The 20452-nt window shown below is 39.0% G+C and overlaps 1 protein-coding gene across 2 annotated transcripts in view; it reads right to left on the reverse strand.

Annotated features, from left to right (window-relative positions):
* Positions 1-20452, reverse strand: part of MAOA (monoamine oxidase A) — an 85194-nt gene that overhangs the window by 38017 nt on the left and 26725 nt on the right. For both annotated transcript variants that reach the window (XM_025372113.1, XM_025372114.1), the window contains one exon: positions 16333-16470. In XM_025372113.1, coding sequence (XP_025227898.1) covers positions 16333-16470 — 138 coding nt within the window. The remainder of the gene's footprint in view (positions 1-16332; positions 16471-20452) is intronic.

The following is a 20452-nucleotide window of genomic DNA, read 5'->3' on the forward strand; positions in this document are numbered from 1 at the left end:
ATTCTCAATAGTCTGGGAACATAAAGAAAAGTATTATAAATATAACTCAACAAAATGTGTCCCACATTCCTAATGAAGTTCTTCACAGAAAGATGCCAACTTGAGTATGATTTCACACAAGGTCCAAAGACCCCTTGATCTGAGCCTTGATAAACAGAGGTGGCAGGAGAAGAAAAGAGTTCAAGGAAAGAGGAAAATCTGGCCTGGCAATCATTTTAGAAATGGGAACCACGGAATATTTTACAAGAAGAGGTGGTGGCTTACACCTGTAATCCCAGCACTTTGAGAGACCGAGACAGGCAGATCACCTGAGGTCAGGAGTTCGAGACCAGCCTGACCAACATGGCAAAACCCTGTCTCTACTTAAAAAAAAATACGAAAATTAGCCAGGTGTGGTGACGGGTGCCTGTAACCCCAACTACTTGGGAGGCTGGGGCAGGAGAATCACTTGAACCCGGGAGGCAGAGGTTGCAGTGAGCCGAGATCATGCCACTGCACTCCAGCCTGAGCAACAGAGCACGACTCCATCTCAAACAAACAAACAAACAAACAAACAAAAAAAACTCATCTCTACTAAAAATACAAAAAAAAAAGAAAGAAAATCAGCCGGGTGTGGTGGTGGACACCTCTAATCTCAGCTACTCGGGAGGCTGAGGCAGGAGAATTGCTTGAACCCTGGAGGCGGAGGCTGCAGTGAGCCGATATCATGCCACTGCATTCCAGCCTAGGTGACAGTGCGAGACTCTGTCTTAGGAAAAAAAAATAAAAAAAAACCCAAGACCATAAAGGCCCATAACATAAACTTCTTTGCTGTTGATAAAGGATTTCATCAATTAGTTTCACCCCTATCAGTTTCTGGCTTCTCTGTTCTCATTTCACAGAAAACCCAAACCTGCTAAAAATAACTGCACTTGTGTGGGGAACACTTTTGCATGTGAGAATCTCTAAAGTAGTGCAGTACGGGTGCCTGGAAGATATCTCTTGGCTGAGTGAGAACTGCCTGACAGTGTGGACCCTCTCAGTCTCCAGAATGTGATTCTATAGTTTTCTCACCAAGGTGTCAGCAGTTTCTCAATATTAAGCCACTTCTCAGTAAGGAATGCCTTCGTGACCTAAGAGGGTGAAGCAGGGGCTCTGGGAATACTTCCAAATGATTACTGCTCTTTAAACATAAAAGGAAAAAAAAATCGAGTGTAATGGTCAAGTTCATTTTGTACCTACACTCTGAAAGCTTACTAGTTTTCCAAAGTGGCCATTAATCTCTAAAGGGCAGTGTCTTTGATACAGCAGAAACTGTTTATGTCAAACAGAACGCAATGTCCCTGGAACCGTGCCCCCAAACACTTAAGTCCCTTTGAGAAACTACATCTTCAATCTACTAATGTTCATAATAACAGAAGACTATTGCCAGGAGATAGCAGTTTATGGCTCCCACATAATTCTTTATTGTTGGTTCTATAAGATAAGTTAAGTTTATAGTAAGCAAAATAGCATTTCCTGATTGGCACATTGGAGAGTTTCATCTCTCTGTACTTTTATATTTGAGTTAAGCAACAGGAAGTGAGCGTTATTAGAGTATCATAGGTCACTGGGGAAGCTGCCAAATAGCCTTCTTTAATCATCTTCAAGATAAAGAGTTATCTTCCAGATTAATTTAGAAATATGCCTGTCCAGCTTATATGAATACCTTGAGACCCTTCTAGTCCCATTGTTTTGTGACAAAGCCTGTAAGATGAATCTTTTGATGATTTATTTTCTATAGTTTATAACAATGCTTTAAATTTTAAAATCTCCAAGAAGAGATCCATTAAATAGGACGGCAGTTTTGTGTTGTATTAATAGTTAACAAAAGCCTTATCTTCCTCTTTCCAAATGTAGGTATCCAAGCTCTCTTCAAACATACATAGCTTCACGCTATCTACAAAAAGTCTTCATAACCTACATGGAGACATCTATCCTTTTCATTTGTCATCCTCTTTGCATTCTTTTAACAGTCCCACTCAAATGATGCCCCCATTGCCTTCACATCCTTCTGTTTTCTAAAATCTGACTTGTATCCTCAAAAGTCCATGGGTGCCCTTTTCTCTATGGTCACCAATGAGCCACTTTTAGCTAGATATGAAGGGATGTATCCATCCCATTAGCACTTGGCTGAATTTGATACCACCCCATCAGATAGTGCTAGTTGTCCCAAGTCTCAGCCTACTACCCCAAGACCCCTCCTTCTATGATCCACTGAATCCCCCAGAGTCTGATCCTTAGCCTTTTCCTTTCCTTCTGCCCACCCCTTTCCCATTTCCCTGGGGAACTTATCCACCCTCACATTTGTTATTATATTGGCACAGTCTTATGGTTTACATTTTTCATGCCTCTGCTCCATGTTTACGAATACCAAATTATCTATAACCTCTCACATCATTTCAAGGGCTGGCAGCACATTCCTATGTGTTTGTTTAGGACCTGATATTTCATATTCTCAGCCTCTGTCTCAAGACTTGTACAGCTACCAATGCAATGGGCGCCTGAGTTGTGCAGTCCCATCTCTGGAAAAAGAGAACCATTACACTCAGATATAAATGATGATATATCATCAACAATGACGGGTTTTATTTATGTTTTTAGACAGGATCTTTCTCTGTCACCCAGGCTGGAGTGTAGCGTTGTGATCACAGCTCACTGCAGCCTCAAACTCTCAGATTTAAGTGATCTTCCAGCCTCAGCCTCCCAAATAAGCTGGGACTATAGGTGTGTGCCACTATGCATGGCTAATTTTTGTATTTTTATTTGTTTATTTTTTCTTGTAGAGATGGGGCCTCACTTTATTGCTCAGGCTGGTCTTGCACTCCTGGGCTCAAGTGATCCTCCTGTCTTGGCCTCCCAAAGTACTGGGATTATAGGCATGAGCCACTGTGCCTGGCCCCAACAGTGAAGGGTTCTAAAAGAAATTTATGTCATCTTTTCCAAGGGATTCTAGTTATATACAGAAATTACAAACAAAACAGTTAAGATAGAAACAATAATGAGTTCTTCTGGCAGCTTTTTTGTAATTAAAGATAATGACAGAGTTTTTTAAAAAAAATAGTTTTCCTCTTTCACAGATGCCATTAACTCAGGAGAAACGGGAAGTGTGAAAAAAGATGAAAATATCACACTGTGAGGACAAAAGGCTAGTTAACAGCTTTATTAACATATCATTCACATATCCTATAATTCATCCATTTATAGTGTACAATTCAATGGTCTTTGGTATATTCACAGAGCACGCAACCATCACCACATCTCATTTTAGAACATCTTCTTCACCCCAGGAAGAAGCCCTTAATTAATAGTAGTCACTCTTGTTTCTCTCACACTGCATTTTGAAGAACTGCCAAACTATTTTCCAAAGTGGCTGCACCATTTTACACTTCTAGCAGCAATGGATGAGGGTTCCAATGTCGCCCCATCCTGCACAACTCCTACTAACATCTGCCTTTTTTATTACAGCCATCCTGTTGGGTGTGAAGTGATATCTCATTGTGGTTTTGACTTGCATTTCCCTAATATCTTTTCAGATGCTTATTGATCATCTGCATATCTTTTTTTGGCAAAGTATCTATTCAAGTCCTTTGTCCATTTTTGAATTGGGTTGTCTTTTTATTATTGAGTTGTTAGAGTTCTTTATGTATTCTGAATACAAGTCCTTTTGTCAGATATATGATTTGCAAATATTTTCTCCCATTTTATGGATTGTCTTTTCAGTTTCTTGATGGTATACAAATGACAACACTTCAAAAACTTTTTTTGATGAAGACCAATTTATCTATTTTTTCTTCTGTTGCTTGTGCTTTCAGTATCATCAAATAAATCACTGCCTAACTCACAGAGATTTATTATTTTTTCTTCTAGGAGTTTTACAGTTTTAGCTCTTGTAGTTAGGTCTAAAATGAGTTAATGTTTGTGTATAGTGTGAGAAGAGGTCCAACTTCATTATTTTGCATGTGGATATCCAGTTGTCCAATACCATTTGTTGAAATAACTTACTTTACTTTTTGCACTGAGTTGCCTTGCTACCCTTGACAAAAATCAATTGGCCATAAATGTAAGGGTTTATTTCTGAAATCACAGTTCTACTCCATTTACCAATATGTTTATCCTTATACAAGTACACATTGTTTTTATACAAGTATGCATTGTTTTAACACACTAGCTTCATAGTAATTTTTGAAATCAGGAAGTGTGGGTCCTTCAAATTTGTTCTTCTCTTTTAAAACTGCTTTGGCTATTATGGGTCTCTTGCATTTACATATACATTCTAGGATCAGTCTCCCAATTTCTGCAAAAACAGTCAGCTAGGATTTTGAAAGAGATTGTGTTAAAAACATAGTTCAATTTGGGAAATATCATCACCCTAACCATATTAAGCCCATGAACACAGGATGCCTCCATTTATTTACATCTTTAATTTATTTCAATGATATTTTGTAGTTTTAGGTATGTAAGTCTTACACTTCTTTGGTTAAATTTATTCCTAAGTATTTTATTGTTTTTTGATGCTATTTTCAGTGAAGTTATTTTCTGAAGTTGTTTTCTTAATTTCATTTCAGACTGTTCCTTGCTACTGTATAGAAATAAAATTTATTTTTGAATATTGATCTTGTATCCTGCAACCTTGATGAACTTGTTTAACAGTTTCATGAGTTGTTTTAGTCAGTATCAGGATTTTCTATATACAAGATCATATCATCTGCAAATACAATTTTTCTTCTTTTTTTTTTTTTTTTTTTTTTTTTTTGGATTTCTTGCCTAAGTGCCCTGGCTAAAATCTCTAGTACAATGTTAAATACAAGGGGCCAGAGTAAACATCTTTGTCTTGCTCCTGATTTGAGAAGGAAAGCTTTCAATCTTTTACCATTGAGTATTATGGTAGCTGTGGGTTTTTTGTAGAAGCCCTTTATTAGGTTAAGGAAGTTCTCCTCCATTCTTAGTTTTTCTAGTGGTTTTATCATAAAAGGGCGTTAAATTTTGTCAAATGTTTCTGCTCTGTCTGTTGAGATGATCATGTGCTATTGGTCCTTCATCCTATTAATATGGTGGTGCATTACATTATTGGATTTTTTGTATGTTAAACTAACCTTGCATTCCTGGAATAAATCCTACTTAGTCATGGTGTATAAACCTTTTAATATATTGCTAGATTCAGTTTGCTAGTATTTTCTTGAAGATTTTTGCATCTCTATATAGGGATATTGGTTTGTAGTTTTCTTGTGATGTCTTTGGTTTTGTTATTCAGGATAATACTGACCTCACAGGATGAACTGAGAAATCTTTCCTCCTCCTGTACTTTTCTAGAAGAATTTATAAAGAATTGGTATTAATTCTTCTTTAAACTTTTGGTAAAATTTACCAGTAAAGCCATTTGTGTCTGGGTTTGTTTCTGTGGGATATTTTAAATTACTAATTCAATCTCTTTTCTTATTATAGGTCTATTCAATTTTCTATTTATTCCTGAGTAGTTTTGATAATTTGTGAACCTAAATCTCTAAAAACACCTCCTGCGTTAGCATCTCTTACTCTGATCTTTACAGGTGTTATATGAAAATAGTTTCCATGGTCGTAAGTCTGGGAAATCCTGGTTTGTGTTCAATAGTCTTTTTTATTGCCAGGCTTCCTAGGACTCCTAATTTGTTAACGGGCACCTTGACTATCAAAGACAGGGATAGAATACGGAGCACTTCCAAAATTTATCTGACCACCAAATGCCTTGTTTTTGCAAAGTATTTTTAAGATTAATGTTGCTTAGAAAAAACTTGAGAAATATTCCCCTAGGCATACTTCACATTCTGGCTTGCACTGGCAGAAGCATGACATAACACAGGAAAATATGCAATGAAAGAGAAGCTGTGATAACCAGAATGTTTATTTTCCAAATGTTACACATGGGAATACAATTTCATTTGTATCCCTTCTGGACAAAAGGGCACATAATTCCACAACACCGAATCAAATAGGAGAAAGGAAGGAAACTGCTTGTACATCTAGCTAAAATTGCAAGTGCATCATGGGCTTCACGCGGAGTTTCTGCCCTCAGCCCGTCCTCCTCCTAACAAGACAGTGCAGTGAGAAAGTACATCAGAGCAGGTAGAGAGGGCCAAGGGCAAAGCAGAGCTTCTTGTCAGCTAAGCTGTTAAGTGAGTGCATTCACCTTGTGTATCACAGTGTCTGGGAAGATGTGGCCTTGCCCCCTACTACTGGATGAAGTTACTTCAGTGATGGCTTTATAACCATGATGGCAGAGATAAGGTGATGGCATGGAATGAAAGGGTAGATGAACTAAGAGCCATTATGCTCTTAGCACCAACTTCCCAGCATTTAAACATCAGAATAGTATTTTTTTTTTTTAATTTACAGATTGGGAAAAGTCACAGATACTCAGGGCTACTCCACTGGTGGATGTTCAAATAATGATGTCGATTAGTGACTGCACCCATGTCTGTGTCCCAGGATCCACTTTTGTCACCCACTGCTGGTCCGCAAGTGTGAGCCACAGTGATTTCCTCCCATTGTCTCTGAAGCTTGATTTTTTTTTTTTTTTTTTCCAGAGACATTTAGATATGGCTATGGAAACTAGGCTACTGTGTTACTTTGGCAAATACATAAAACTAAATCTCAGCCTGAGGTTCAGTGTGTATCATTTGAGTCTTACGAATTACAGAAGAGCTATGGGAATGAAAGGTAATTGAATAGTTTACTAATCATTCTCTTCGTTTGAAAAACCTGACATGAGAAGTCTTCTAAATGAAAACGACTCAGTTTCACAGCCTTCAGGATCAAAGCATTCACTACACTGAACTATAATTAACACTCAAGCTTTCTGTGATTCCATCAAGTATTTTCTTCTTCTGGTTGCATAAAACCCAAACACAAAGCAAAAACTAAAATGAAGTGCTATGAAAATAGTACTGGACTGTCAAATATCAGGTATTGACATTATTATCATCATTTGCCTCTTTTCGGTTTGAAGCTCTGTGTTTGCAAAGGTTAGTAATTAACTAGGCTTTTATGTCTGTCCCTCTTTCTTTCTCACTCTGTAGGACCTTGAACCACTCTCATTATTATAACTTTCTCTTATCTCTAAAGTAGGAGTAACTGCCACTTATTAAAACTCTGTGGCCCAGTAGGTTTTCAAAAGGTATCTGTTCACTGAATTTGACATAGAAATGAAAAAGGTTTGAGTCTGCACATGATACAGAGGGCTACATGGCAGCATCGATCCTATTAGGTGGCAGGATGAGGCAATGACAGAAAAGGTTTTCTAGCTGGTTCAACATGTGATCATGGGACAACTGAATTTCCCTTCTTCAGGAAGTGCCCAGAACGGACTAGATATGGGATTCATTGGACGTTAGAGGCTGTTTAAGATTTCAACTGTTAGAAGGCTACTTTGCAAAAGTTTGAAAATTAAAGATCAATGATTGAGTCTTTTGACTGGAGTAATGTGCATGCCACTGGGGTGAGGACAGGGGTTGCTGAGAAGAAATAGGAAGGAAGTAGAAAGCGAGGAGGAAGGAGGAGATTTTAACCTCCGAGAGACAACTACATTCTAACCTGAAAGGTCAGAACCTCCAGGAGTTCAGTTATCATGCAGACTAGAGCAATTTCTCTTGAGGAAGCTGCTCATATGATGTTTAATTCCATTCACAAAGTTCTTTTGGCCATTAACCCAAATGCTGAGGCCCTACATGATTATGTGTGATCACAAAGTCCCTCAGCCTGAGTGTGAGAGAAATCCTTTGTGTCTGACTTAACTCCCTTTCTATGCTGCTAGTTGGGGGGTGATGCTAGGTTACTTCTCAATGAATGGTTAGAAATCAATTCCTGTAGTGAATTAGTCCCTATTAGAAATGAATGGAAGGAAGACGAGAGGGGTTCTGTTGGATGGATGGGCGGTGACAGTGGCACAACAATGTGGATGTACTTAATGCTACTGAATTAACTGTACACCTAAAAATGGTGAAGATGATAAATTTTATGTTAGTGTACTTTACCATTTTTTTTAAAAGAAAACAAAATGAGTGGAAGAAAAAATCTAATAATTAACTTATTTTGCTATATACTGGGTTGTCGCTGAGTAGGAACTTTATATTTTTGAAACCAAATCTGAGATGTAACCCTGAGAGTTTATAGGAAGAGGGAGCCTCTGAGAGGAGATGACTAATGCTGACCTAGCTGTCCAAACAGTGCAGAGCTTTAAGAGGGATTCTGCCATTAAGCTCTCTGGGAACTCACAGGCAGCAAATGAAGTCTTTTCAAAGTGAGGGGGGAAAAAAGAATGAAAGTTACTAAAAACTAATTTTTTGCCAGCTGTCTTCATATATCCTTATACTGGATACCGGATAGATCAAACTGAAAATATGTAAACATTTTTAGCCTCTCTGCTTTTAAAACCTACTCAGAATTGTAATTGAGATAAGAAAGCAATCCCTCCTATATTACCTCATTTCTATCATCAAAACATAATTTCTTACCATGAGCACAGGCCTGTCACCGCTTGCTTGTCCTTACCTAACTGGTATTTGTTTGTTTGTTTGTTTGTTTGTTTTGTTTTTTCTATCTTCTACCCTGACTTATCCAAATTAGTAATACTTGTCAAGAACCACTTCAAATCCTAATCAGGCAGGATATAATGGCATAACATAAAATACTGGCCAATACTTGGGCCATACTTTGAATAATAAGTTTACATGGATCATTTAACAAAAAGAATATATAGCCAGCAATTTCAAACCATGCCTTAGACCTCCAGACTTAGTATTTTAATAAAATAATAGAATCCATCTGTGGTCTTCAGCCTGCTGAGCCTAACTGGGACACTCCGGGGGCTGTTTAGCTGCCAGGTGCTCACTGAAGGCCAGAGGACCTCTCAGACTACCGCTCAGGGTGCAAGAGAAGAGAAGAAGCCACTGTGCCACATACAGCTCCCATGTACAACCACTGTGAACTGTGAACTGCGAAATGTGAACTGTGTCACATACAGCTCCCATGAACGACCACACCTATATCCACAGGAGTCCCTGTTTCCACAGTGGCATCTTACAACTCCAGAGCCTTTTGGGATAAAGTGATTTTTGTCATATCTTGGAGCAGTTTATTAGAAGGGTTCACAAGTTAACTTTGGAATAAAAAACAAAGTGATGTAACCCACAGAACACTGGGCTCAGAGCTGGAAAGCTACACTTTGGCTCCTACGCTCTCTGAGTTGGGAAAAATAATGCTGTTTACTCCTAGGACCATTGGGAAGCTCAAGTGAGGTAAAACATGTATAGGTACATTACAGATGGAAGGCAATATTAATAGCATGGAATCAGGAGGGATGAATTCAGGTGTTTAAAAGAAAGGAGGCAAATATACAACAAGTAACGTCCCTACAAGAACTTAACACTTTCTGCTTCCTGAGTTTCCTTCTGAGAGGAATTGAAAGTGAAAATGTATCCTTCTTTGAAGACAAAAGAAACGTCTTCTGTGAGTTGGTACGGACAAGGTGCTAAAAGAAACTTCAAATGAAATGTCCCTTGTCCAAAAGAAATTCGACTATAAGCCATGGGTCAAACTCTATTAGAAGTGAGGGGTTATATCTGGTAAGCATTAAGACAAACTCAGCTTTCTGTATGGCCTGCTGGCTAAAACCAAGTTTTCCTCTTAGCAACAACAAAATTTACTTAGTATTCCAGAACATACACATTGTGAAAAGCCTTTGATTTCAGTCGTTGGCATAGAAACCTGGAGTAAAGGGCTGTGGGAAGAATAGAACTAATAAAAAAAGAAAAACAAATGCTTGCTGAGCTGTTACTGTCAGCAAAGTCTATGGTGTTTTAAATAAATCTTTATCACACCATTCTCTAAAAACAAATGGGTGGTATATATTTATAGTCTCTACTTTTATTTAGAGAGGATGTGAAAAGCAGGAAGAACGTGAGAAGGCATGTAATTGTCAATTTCTCCTTTGACGTAGCCTCTGCAAAATGCCTTGCTCCATTTCTGGCTGGGTTCTCCCTCTCTATACCCCTCACCCTATCTGCGTTATGATGTGTGGGAAACTCACGGAAAAAAAAAAAAAAAAAAAAGTAGAATCCAACATTTTCATTATTTCTGCAACACATAGCACTGCAAAATTTAACAAAACATCTCCACAACTCAATGAAACACACTCATGCTGATGGAGCATCTTATTTACTAATGCAAGTAATGAATCAATCCACTTGGCATTCAGATCCAGCTGCTTCCCCTATGCCATGCAGAAGAGAAGAACTGATAAAGAGAATGTTTTATTTTATTTATTTTTAAAATTATATTTAAAAAAAATTTTGTAGCAATGGGGGCCTCACTATGTTGCCCAGGCTAGTCTCAAAATCCTGGGCTCAAGCAATCCTCCTGCCTCAGCCTCTCAAAGTGCTGGGATTACAGGCATGAGCCACTGCGCCCAACTGATAAACAGAATGTTTTAAACATATCTAGCTATTGCTTCTTGGCTTTTTGGCTAAGATCAAGTGTAAAAACATCTAGCTGATGCCATTTAAGAATCTACCTTTAAGGTTCACAACGATAAGATTAATTTATATTAATTTCACAGATCAGATATAATCTCCCCAATAAAACCATGTCAAACTCACAAAATTCATAAAAGCTGCTCACTGTAGAAACCAGTCAGGAACCTATTATATAAGAATCAGGATCTACTAAACCAGAATTAGAAGAGGGATTCTATTCACAAGATCCATGAAGGATACAGGCAAAAATGTTAGCTAATATTTATTTACTGTTCTTATTTACTTGTCTTCTCTCTTTAGATTAGAAGGACCATGACGCAGAAATTTTGATCATTTGTTCACCACTCTATCTGCAGCCTGGAACAATATCTGGTACAGAGTAGATTTTCCTCTGTAAACACATATTTCTCTCAAATACATAAATATAAATATTAAGCAATGAGTGAATTTAGCATATCAATGTGAATCCTCTATGAATGTGTAGATAGGCATAGTCTCAGAAAGAGAAGGGATCAGGTAGAGGAAACACCACTAAGGTGTATCCTCAGTATTCATCTGAGAGGCTCAGGCTTGGAACTGCACACTGTCTTGTCAAAACTTGCACTGTAAACACAATCTAACAAAGGTAAAGAGTAGTTCCTTGGTGAATAGTAAAAACCTTCCTAGAATAAGCTGACACTAGATGTGTTACAGACTGTCGACAGTGTTTAAACAATTTAAACATTCTTCAAAGTTTCGCACTGGGAAAATTTAAGAGCTGTAGCAATCTGGGCCACAAAGATTATTGATTGGTTTATGTAGACAATGGCAATCCTCCTCTTCATTTCAGTGTTATTTACAGAAACGAATATTGACTGTATTAGATTATGAAAGCTGAAGTTGTCACAAAGCAATGCAGAAAGTGTCACAAAGACAATTTGCATTATTAACCCAATACACTATCACATTGGGGAAACACCCACTTTTCCTCTAGAAGTAGAGAAAAACAGTGAGAGTTAAGATATTTTAGGCCGGGCGCGGTGGCTCAAGCCTGTAATCCCAGCACTTTGGGAGGCTGAGACGGGCGGATCACGAAGTCAGGAGATCGAGACCATCCTGGCTAACCCGGTGAAACCCCGTCTCTACTAAAAATATACAAAAAAAAAAAACTAGCCGGGCGAGGTGGCGGGCGCCTGTAGTCCCAGCTACTCGGGAGGCTGAGGCAGGAGAATGGCGTAAACCTGGGAGGCGGAGCTTGCAGTGAGCTGAGATTCGGCCACTGCACTCCAGCCTGGGTGACAGAGCGAGACTCCGTCTCAAAAAAAAAAAAAAAAAAAAAAGATATTTTAAAATAAGTAGAGTTACTTTTAGTATACAATTTATTAACCATCTTATCTGGAATATTGAACTAAATATCTTCCTGCTTTTCCCTAATATAGTTTCCTGATCATCATAAAAACATCTACTATAACGAGTACTTCTCATTCCAGAAATGATATGATGTATTGGAAAACACTAGCAAAAAGGCATTCATTCAGATCAAATAAACTAAACTTTAACCAACCCACTACTTTTTTGCCTTAACATTGCTGTCTACCTTGGGTGAAAATATGTGTTCTCTGAAAGGTTAAAGTATGTGAGAGGATGGTTTAACGATATGTATTTCTATTTTTCATCTTTTCATTGGATGAGATTAAGTGTTCAATGAAAAGAATGATGCTTACCATCTGAAATGGGTAGCTATTTGTAAATAAGTACTAAAATTCAAAATAGAGCTTCAACATTTATTTTCTGACAGTTAAATGGCTATTTTCCAGTTACTGCATCCATCAAACAATAACCAAGGCACAGTGATTGTACCATAGCAGGTAGTTAACACTGCTCTTTCAGGCTTCTGGGCCAAAAGATTGAGCAAAATGGTCACCAGCACTGCATATGGGGACACAATGAAGGACACAGGATGACCATCAGAAGAGAGCTGCCAAAAAGAGCCAGGACAAGCACAAACTGTAAGGCAGCTTCCTGGAGTCCACAGTCCCTGACAGTAGAATCTGGACTAGCAAGAGATAGCATAAAGTCAAAAGACCTTAATCTGAATTCCCTTACTCTCTTAGGCAGGTTACTGGGCCTCTGAACTTCAGACTCTTTCTCTGAAATGGCAAAATAACCCCTAACTTAGGATCCATGTGAGGGTTAAGTAAGATAATGGAGGGTTAAGTAAGATAATGGCACAGGGCCTGGAACATACTAGGAGCTCAGTAGGGAGGGTAGTCATTATTATTACTATGGGAGTGGTACTGACCTTGAGGGATCAACCACAGTGGCTGTGATTTAAAGGTGCCATTTGTTGTCCAAAGCATAGGCACGGTATGTGTTTTAGCACATACCTGCCACATGCTGCATATGCAATAATTATGGTCTAATATTACCATTGTGTTGATGTGCATGGCCATGCAATGGCAAAGATCCAGAGGTTGACAATGCCTTGCATTCTTGTTTGTTTGTTTGTTTTTTCTTGAGACGGAGTCTCCCTCTGTCACCCAGGCTGGAGTGCAGTGGCGTGATCTCGGCTCACTGCAACCTCTGCCTCCCGGGTTCACACCATTCTCCTGCCTCAGCCTCCCAAGTAGCTGATAGCTGGGACTACAGGTGCCCGCCACCACGCCCGGCTAATTTTTTGTATTTTTAGTGGAGACAGGGTTTCACCGTGTTAGCCAGGATGGTCTCAATTTCCTGACCTCGTGATCCACCTGCCTTGGCCCCCCAAAGTGCTGGGATTACAGGCGTGAGCCACTGCGCCCAGCCTCTTTTTTTGTTTTTATTTTATTTTCTGCCTTACATTCTTGAAAACAGCCTCGGGCTACCAAGTCCAATGCCATGGCAAGATGCCTTTGTCCAGTAGGTTAAGCAGCAGCGCAGCCATATTTGTATTTTTGTGAAAGAAAAATATGGTAGAAGTTGAGCAATTCTCCCCTCCAGAAAGCTGAGGTTGTTTTTTCCTTAGGAACAGGACTATCAGGGTAGTGTGGATCCAACCTTACAGCGGGCCCAGCAGCAGCAACAATATCAAAAAAGGGACCCTGGATGCTACTCTTAATATTTCTCTTTCCTTACTTAGGCACCTAATGTGGCATACATCAACTCCTTAAGTCTTTCCATTAGTTCACCCTCTATTAAAGCTTGCAGCAGGACCTTCTCAAAGTACAGAACAATTACATCTGGATTTCTAGAAAGCAGGGTTCCCAGTAAAGCCCAGAAAATTTCAGAGACATCAGAAAGTCTGACACTTAAGATAAGTAATTTGTAAGGTCCTGTTGGGAAGATTGGACAGCATGTCAAGATCTGTTGATCACTTTCAGGCAAAGTCAAAATTCTCAAATAGAACTTTATCATTTTAACCCCACCTTGCCTCCATCAAGAACAACGAGGAGCTAAATTACTTACAAAAGCTGGCTGTGGGTGCCACTTTCAAACTATCACCTTAGCATCGTGCTTTTTATTTTTATTTTTGAGATAGGGTCTTGCGCTGTTTGCCCAGGCTGAAGTGCAGTGGCATGATCATGGCTCACTGTAACCTCGACCTCCTGGGCTCAAGCCATCCTCTTGCCTCAGCCTCCCAAGTAGCTGGGACTATAGGACATGCACCACCATGCCCAGCTAATTCTTAATTTTTCATAGAGAAGAGGTCTCACTATGTTGCCCAGGCTGGTCTAGAACTCCTGGTCTCAGACGATCCTCCCACCTTGGCCTCCCAAAGGGCTGGGATTACAGATGTGAGCCACCATACCCAGCCCAATATCAAGTTTTAGACTGGGCATGGCTGGGAGACTAGCAGGTACCTAGCTTGAGGACATACTTGTAAATTTCCAGCTTTTCCCAGTTTTTAAAATGTACATAAAAGGAACATGAAACCGGAAGAAGAGTAAGAAAGTAGGAAAAAAAAGTGGTCTTTCAATGACTACATCTCCTCGTCATATGAGCCAGGCTTCGGTGATATTGACAGTGAGATACCTTACTATAGATGTGTGTGTGGCCAAACAAACATTGGAGGTCCAGCACATCTCCATTCAGAGTCCTCAGTTTCATTTCCTAGGCCATATATTGGGATAATGAAGAGCACGCACTCAGGGGTTAGGTAGACTGTTACGAGTTTTATAGCCTTGTCAAGTCACTTTAACCTCTTTGAACTTCTGGTTTCTCATACTTAAAATGGGGATGATAATGCCTGCCTAGCAGGGTGGATGTAAGGATTTAATGAGTTCATGCATAAAAAGCTTTTAGTTGTTGTTTATTGTTAGCCTCCAGGTAAACTAAAAACCTCTCAGCTTCTGAATCTTACCAGCATGAATCTGCTCAGATTCCAAGATAATCATCACACTCATTTGCTTCCCAGTTGGAGTGGAGAGTGAATTTACGTGACTGTTTAATTAGTAGTTGAGTGCAAAAGGTTTGGTCTCTCTCCTGATATTAAATGTGAGAATACAGGTAAAAGTGCTTAATAAATGTTAGCAGCTATGATTCTTACTGTTGTTATTACTTACTAGTCCATGGAAACACTGTGCAGTGCAGAAAAGAGAAAATGAGGAAGCAAAGGGGTTTTTCCTTTTTGATCACGGCCTGTTGTAACCAGAGTTCCTAAATACTTTGTGAAATTTATTATACTTTCTTCATTCCTCCCTTGACCTCTTAACCCACAGTTTTTCTAAAGACTACTGATTTTCAAGTCCAACAGAGCTTAAAGGTCAAAAGAAAAGAAAAGAATAAAAAGACTACTGATTTGCTTTTTCACGTCTGTCACCACCAGACTATCCCAAGCATCTGAAACCACGTGGCTATCAGAGTTTACAAAGGTTTCTGGTCTCTTCTGATTGGGTATCAGTGTACATATGTCACAAGTATCCTCAACTCCCAGGACACACCCAAAGCCCTGTAGCCTTCAGACCCACAGTTATTGCCCAAGGTAGAGTAGGGGAAGGGATGTATTTGTTGAGAAGTGATGTGGTTATTGGTGTGGGAATCCTGACATTAGAATGAGTAAATAACCCCTTCCTCAGTGACACTAGCTCTAGGAAGTAGGCTGCAATGTCAGATGGGAAATTTGATTTCTCAAGGCATGTTTCCAGACTCCAGCCACTCCATGTTTGGCTTCAGTGAGAAAGAAAAACACTGGCAACAGCTGTGGATATCAGTGGCTAGAGTTTAAACAATCTCTTGTTTAAACAGTAGGAAACTGCACAAACAAGCTAGACTTCCCAAGAGTGAAGGCCAGGTACAGAGGAAATAAAGCATTCCAAATAATGCCAGGTAAGAATGAGGATGAATAACCAGTTCAAAGGCTAAAGAAATGGCCTCAAACTCTTGTGTTCCTTGGGGCTCTAGAGTTGCTTCCTAGGTCGCTCAGGGATTGCCTGCAGCTGGGGGAGGGGAGTGTGCATGCGTGTGCGTGCGTGTGTGTGTGCGTGTGCGTGCACATGTCTGTTGCAGGCACCTGCCGCCCCCACCCCAGTGCCCTTCAAATGCATTAGGAGGGAACCCAGAGCCTCCCATTCCTACTCTCTGGGAGTGAGGGTAGCTTGTGAGGGCCACTGAGGGTGACAGGGAGGAAGGCCAAGCTGAGTCATAATATCCTGCAGTAATTCCAGAAGACTTTAGCGATTTTTTTCGAAAGAAAAAGAAAAAAGAAAACAAGAAAAGAAAGGCAAATACTACTTCAAAGTCGAGAGCCTACTTTTACAATTGCTTTGAAAGAAAAATAACTAAAAACAAACCAAATGTTTTCTCAAATAAAAGGTTTCCCTATCAGTCACTTGGGTGAAGTCAGCCTTACCTTGACATATTGAACGAGACGCTCACAGACATTCACTTTGTAAGTCTCTATGCCCAGCTCCTTAGACAAGCGTAAGATTCTGTTTTGGGTTGGTCCCACGTAAGCTCCACCAACATCTACGTAATTAACATGCTCATTCTGCAAAAAGAGAAAAATTGGTCAGAGGACTTTAGTTAAAACTTGGAAAAATGTGTCTTGTAAAAAAAAAACCCCATTTATTTTTTTAAAAGTTAATTGTCCCTTATGTCTCCCCTATAAAGAGCAACTGAAAATGGCAGTCTTTCCTCGTCCACTCAAGAACTGGGGCACAATCCTGTCTAACACTCATCACTAAGCACCATTATTTGGCAAAGCTATTGGTAAGGTCAACTCAGCACACAATGCATAAAAGATAAAGAACACTGTAGTATATTCTGCCAGTTTAGATCCTTTACAAAACATTTAAATTATCATGTGAGCTTCTCTCTGGTGTTATTACTGGAGGAGCTACCCAAAGCCTAATTCCCTAATTTCCACCCGGTGAAATCTTAAATCAGTCCACATTGATGGTTCTAGATGCTATTTTAAAACACTTCCAGGAAAGAATGCATCATAGGAAAAGAATACAAGAAGGTATAAAAAGATTCACATATCACTAAATTATTTACAAACATGCAAACCCTCTATCATAAACTAAAATTGTTTACTTGGCCTTCCTCCCTGTCACCCTCAGTGGCCCTCACAAGCTACCCTCACTCCCAGAGAGTAGGAATGGGAGGCTCTGGGTTCCCTCATAAATACAGTTCTCCATGTTTTTCAGTTGTTTTTATTAATTGGCAAGTCCCAATGATTTAATCAATAAATTGAATATTGGTGAGCTGCAACCCCTCCATGGCTTTTTTTTTTTAATAACTAAAGGGTCTATGTCTATTTTGTTGTGTATACCAGTTCTCAAGCATGTTGTCATGCCTTTTTTCCTTGTTTGCCTGATTATTTTTTATTGAATGCCACCCATTGCACTTGAAAACATGCAGAAATCATTTCAATCCTAGGAAGATGGTATCTTTCTCAGAGAGGATTTAAAATGTTTGCTTCTGCCCACAGCCTGGGACCCTCACAGTACTAGGTAACTTTATTCCATTTGCAGTACCTGAGAGGATTTGAGGCTGGGCCAAAATGCACATTTGACCTAGCTTTCTTGCCATTCACCCTTGGTCCTTAGATGCAGCCCAACTCCACAGCACAAGGAGTTGACCAATACACCCCTACAAATTAGTACACACTTCATGGGGTTCTGGACTTGACCTGTCACCCTAGCTTTGCACTAGATCCAAAGCACTGCTCAGCCTTCGGGAGCTTCTTCAGTGGTTAGCAACTCCCCCTGCCACCCACGGAAAAGTAGGTTAATCTTTTCCAGATGTTGGCCCAGTGATTCTTCCCTATCTTGTTAGCTTGCTGGCTCTTTAATGCTTTAAAGATGTGTGTGTGCATGTGTGTGTGTGTCTATACAGTGCAACTTGTCTAGTCTCTTTGTATTTTGTTATAATTTACCTAATCTATTATTTCCAGAAAATTGTCTAGTATTATTCAACATTTCCTTCCTGGAGCTACCCAACCCGATATTATCTTTCTATTGGAGGATATGCTTTGCTAACATTTTGTTAAGAATTTTTATATCTATGTTTATATCTACGCTAACATTTTGTTTAGAATTTTATATCTATGTAAGCAATATTGAGACTGGCCTATGATTCTCCTTTCTTCTACTGCCTTGTCTGTTGTTTGCATTAGGGTACTGCTAATCTCCTTAGTTAGTGATCATACTTTTTTCTATTCTGTAGAAAGGTTTGTATGTAAATAAAGTGATCTATTCTTTGAACATTATGTAGAACATACCTGTAGAACTATCTAGGCTTGGTGATTTTTTTTTAGGGAAAATCTTAAACTACACATTTAATTTATTTTTAGGTTAAAGCACTACTATTTCCAGACTAAATCAATGTTAACTTTGATGAATTATATTTTTCTCATAATATGTACATTTCATATATGTTTCAAAACTGTTGGTTTAATGTTCATGGCATCTTCTTTTCATTTAATTACTCTTTATTGTATCAGTAATTATATCTTCATTTTCATCTTTTTTTATTATTATTTTTTGAGACAGGGTCTTACTCTATCACCCAAGCTGGAGTACAATGGCATGATCATGGCTCACTGCAGCCTCGACTTTCCTGGGGTCTACAAATTCTCCCACCTCAGCCTCCTGAGTAGCTGGGACCACAGGCATGTGCCACCACACTCAGCTAATTTTTGTATTTTCTGTAGACTTAGGGTTGCTCAGGCTGATCTCGAGCTCCTGAGCTCAGCACCTGCCTCAGCCTCCCAAAGTGCTGGGATTACAGGCGTGAGCCCCACATCTGGCTCTCATCTCTTATTTATTTGGGGTGTTTCTTTTTCTGGAAAAATCTTATCAGACACTTCTTGTGTATCTTTAATAGGTCTCTTCAAATAATCAACTTTTATTTTATGGATCCTCTTTGTTGGGTGTCTATTCTCTTTTTTTTTTTTTTTTTGAGACGGAGTCTCGCTCTGTCGCCCAGGCTGGAGTGCAGTGGCCGGGTCTCAGCTCACTGCAAGCTCCGCCTCCTGGGTTCACGCTATTCTCCAGCCTCAGCCTCCCGAGTAGCTGGGACTACAGGCGCCCACCACCTCGCCTGGCTAGTTTTTTGTACTTTTTAGTAGAGACAGGGTTCCACCGTGTTAGCCAGGATAGTCTTGATCTCCTGACCTCGTGATCCACCCGTCTCGGCCTCCCAAAGTGCTGGGATTACAGGCTTGAGCCACCGCGCCCGGCCTGGGTGTCTATTTTCTATATCATTGATATGTGCCCTTTTTACCCCTTCTTTGGATTTATTTTGCTCTTACTTTTCTAACTCTTTGCATGATTAGCTTATTTATATATAGCCTTTTTCTTTTCTAATGGAAGAATTTAGACTATATATCTTCTAAGTATTGCTTTAGCTGCATCCACAACTTTATATTTTCCATTATTTTGCAGGTCTCAGTATTGTCACACAGAAAAGGAAAAAAAAATAAGCTTATCTTTATTTATGTTTTCCATCTGAATTTACGCTACCCATATGATATGAAAAACCTTGGGCAGAAAATTTAAAGTGTCAATGCAGGTGGTTGAAGTAGACTCAAATCCTTTTCCCCTAGGTCTCAAATAATTTACACACAGATAAAGTTCCATGGAAAATTAGCAACCCACAGCCAAGAGTTACAAAACATACGTGCAAACAAGGCACCAAAAGAAAATAAGCAGAAAAAATAATCCAGAAAGACTTTGTAATAGTTGAATTATACACAGAATCTAAAAGTACTATGTAATATATTTTAAATAAAATAAGCCATTAAAACTAGGAGCAGGGGAAAAGAAACTGAAAATATTATCGGGTAGATTTAAAAATAACTACTAGTGATAAAAATGTACTAATTAAAATTTTTAAAACTCTGTGAATGGATTAAACAGTATATTCGACATAGTTAAAGAGTGAGTAAACTGCTAGATCTGAATAAATTATATAGAATGCAGTTCGAAGATAAAGAATTGGAAAATATGTTGAGGAGGTAGTTAAGACATGGAAGATGGTGTCAAAATATTAAGTAGTATAAAAAATAGTGGCTGAGGATTTACCAGCATTGTTGGAAGATAAGAAACCCAACAGGTCCAAAGAATGATAAATAAAAATAAATTCTCATCCAGACACAGAGAAACTGCAGTATACCAAAGAAAAGAGCTCTCAGAAGCAATTCTTTTTCAGAAACCGAAAGAGGCAAATCGTACATACTCTGAAAAAAAAATCAACAATTAGACTTAACGATAAATTAGACTTCAACAATAAAAATACAAGCCAGAAGATAGGGGAATAATATCTTTGCTATTCTGAGAGGAAAAAAAGGAGGAAGAGAAATTCTAAATAGAATTTGTTACCTGTTAGAACTATGTTTTGTCAAGCTGACAAATGTACAGAGTTTAGAACCCAGATTGGAGGAAAGGGTGTGTTTCAAGTAGAATGAAAATGGTTACAAATAAAAGGTCTGAGATTCAAGAACGGACAGTGAACAAAGATACTGG

This window comes from Theropithecus gelada, chromosome X, assembly GCF_003255815.1.
Source record: "Theropithecus gelada isolate Dixy chromosome X, Tgel_1.0, whole genome shotgun sequence".
Taxonomy (NCBI): domain Eukaryota; kingdom Metazoa; phylum Chordata; class Mammalia; order Primates; family Cercopithecidae; genus Theropithecus; species Theropithecus gelada.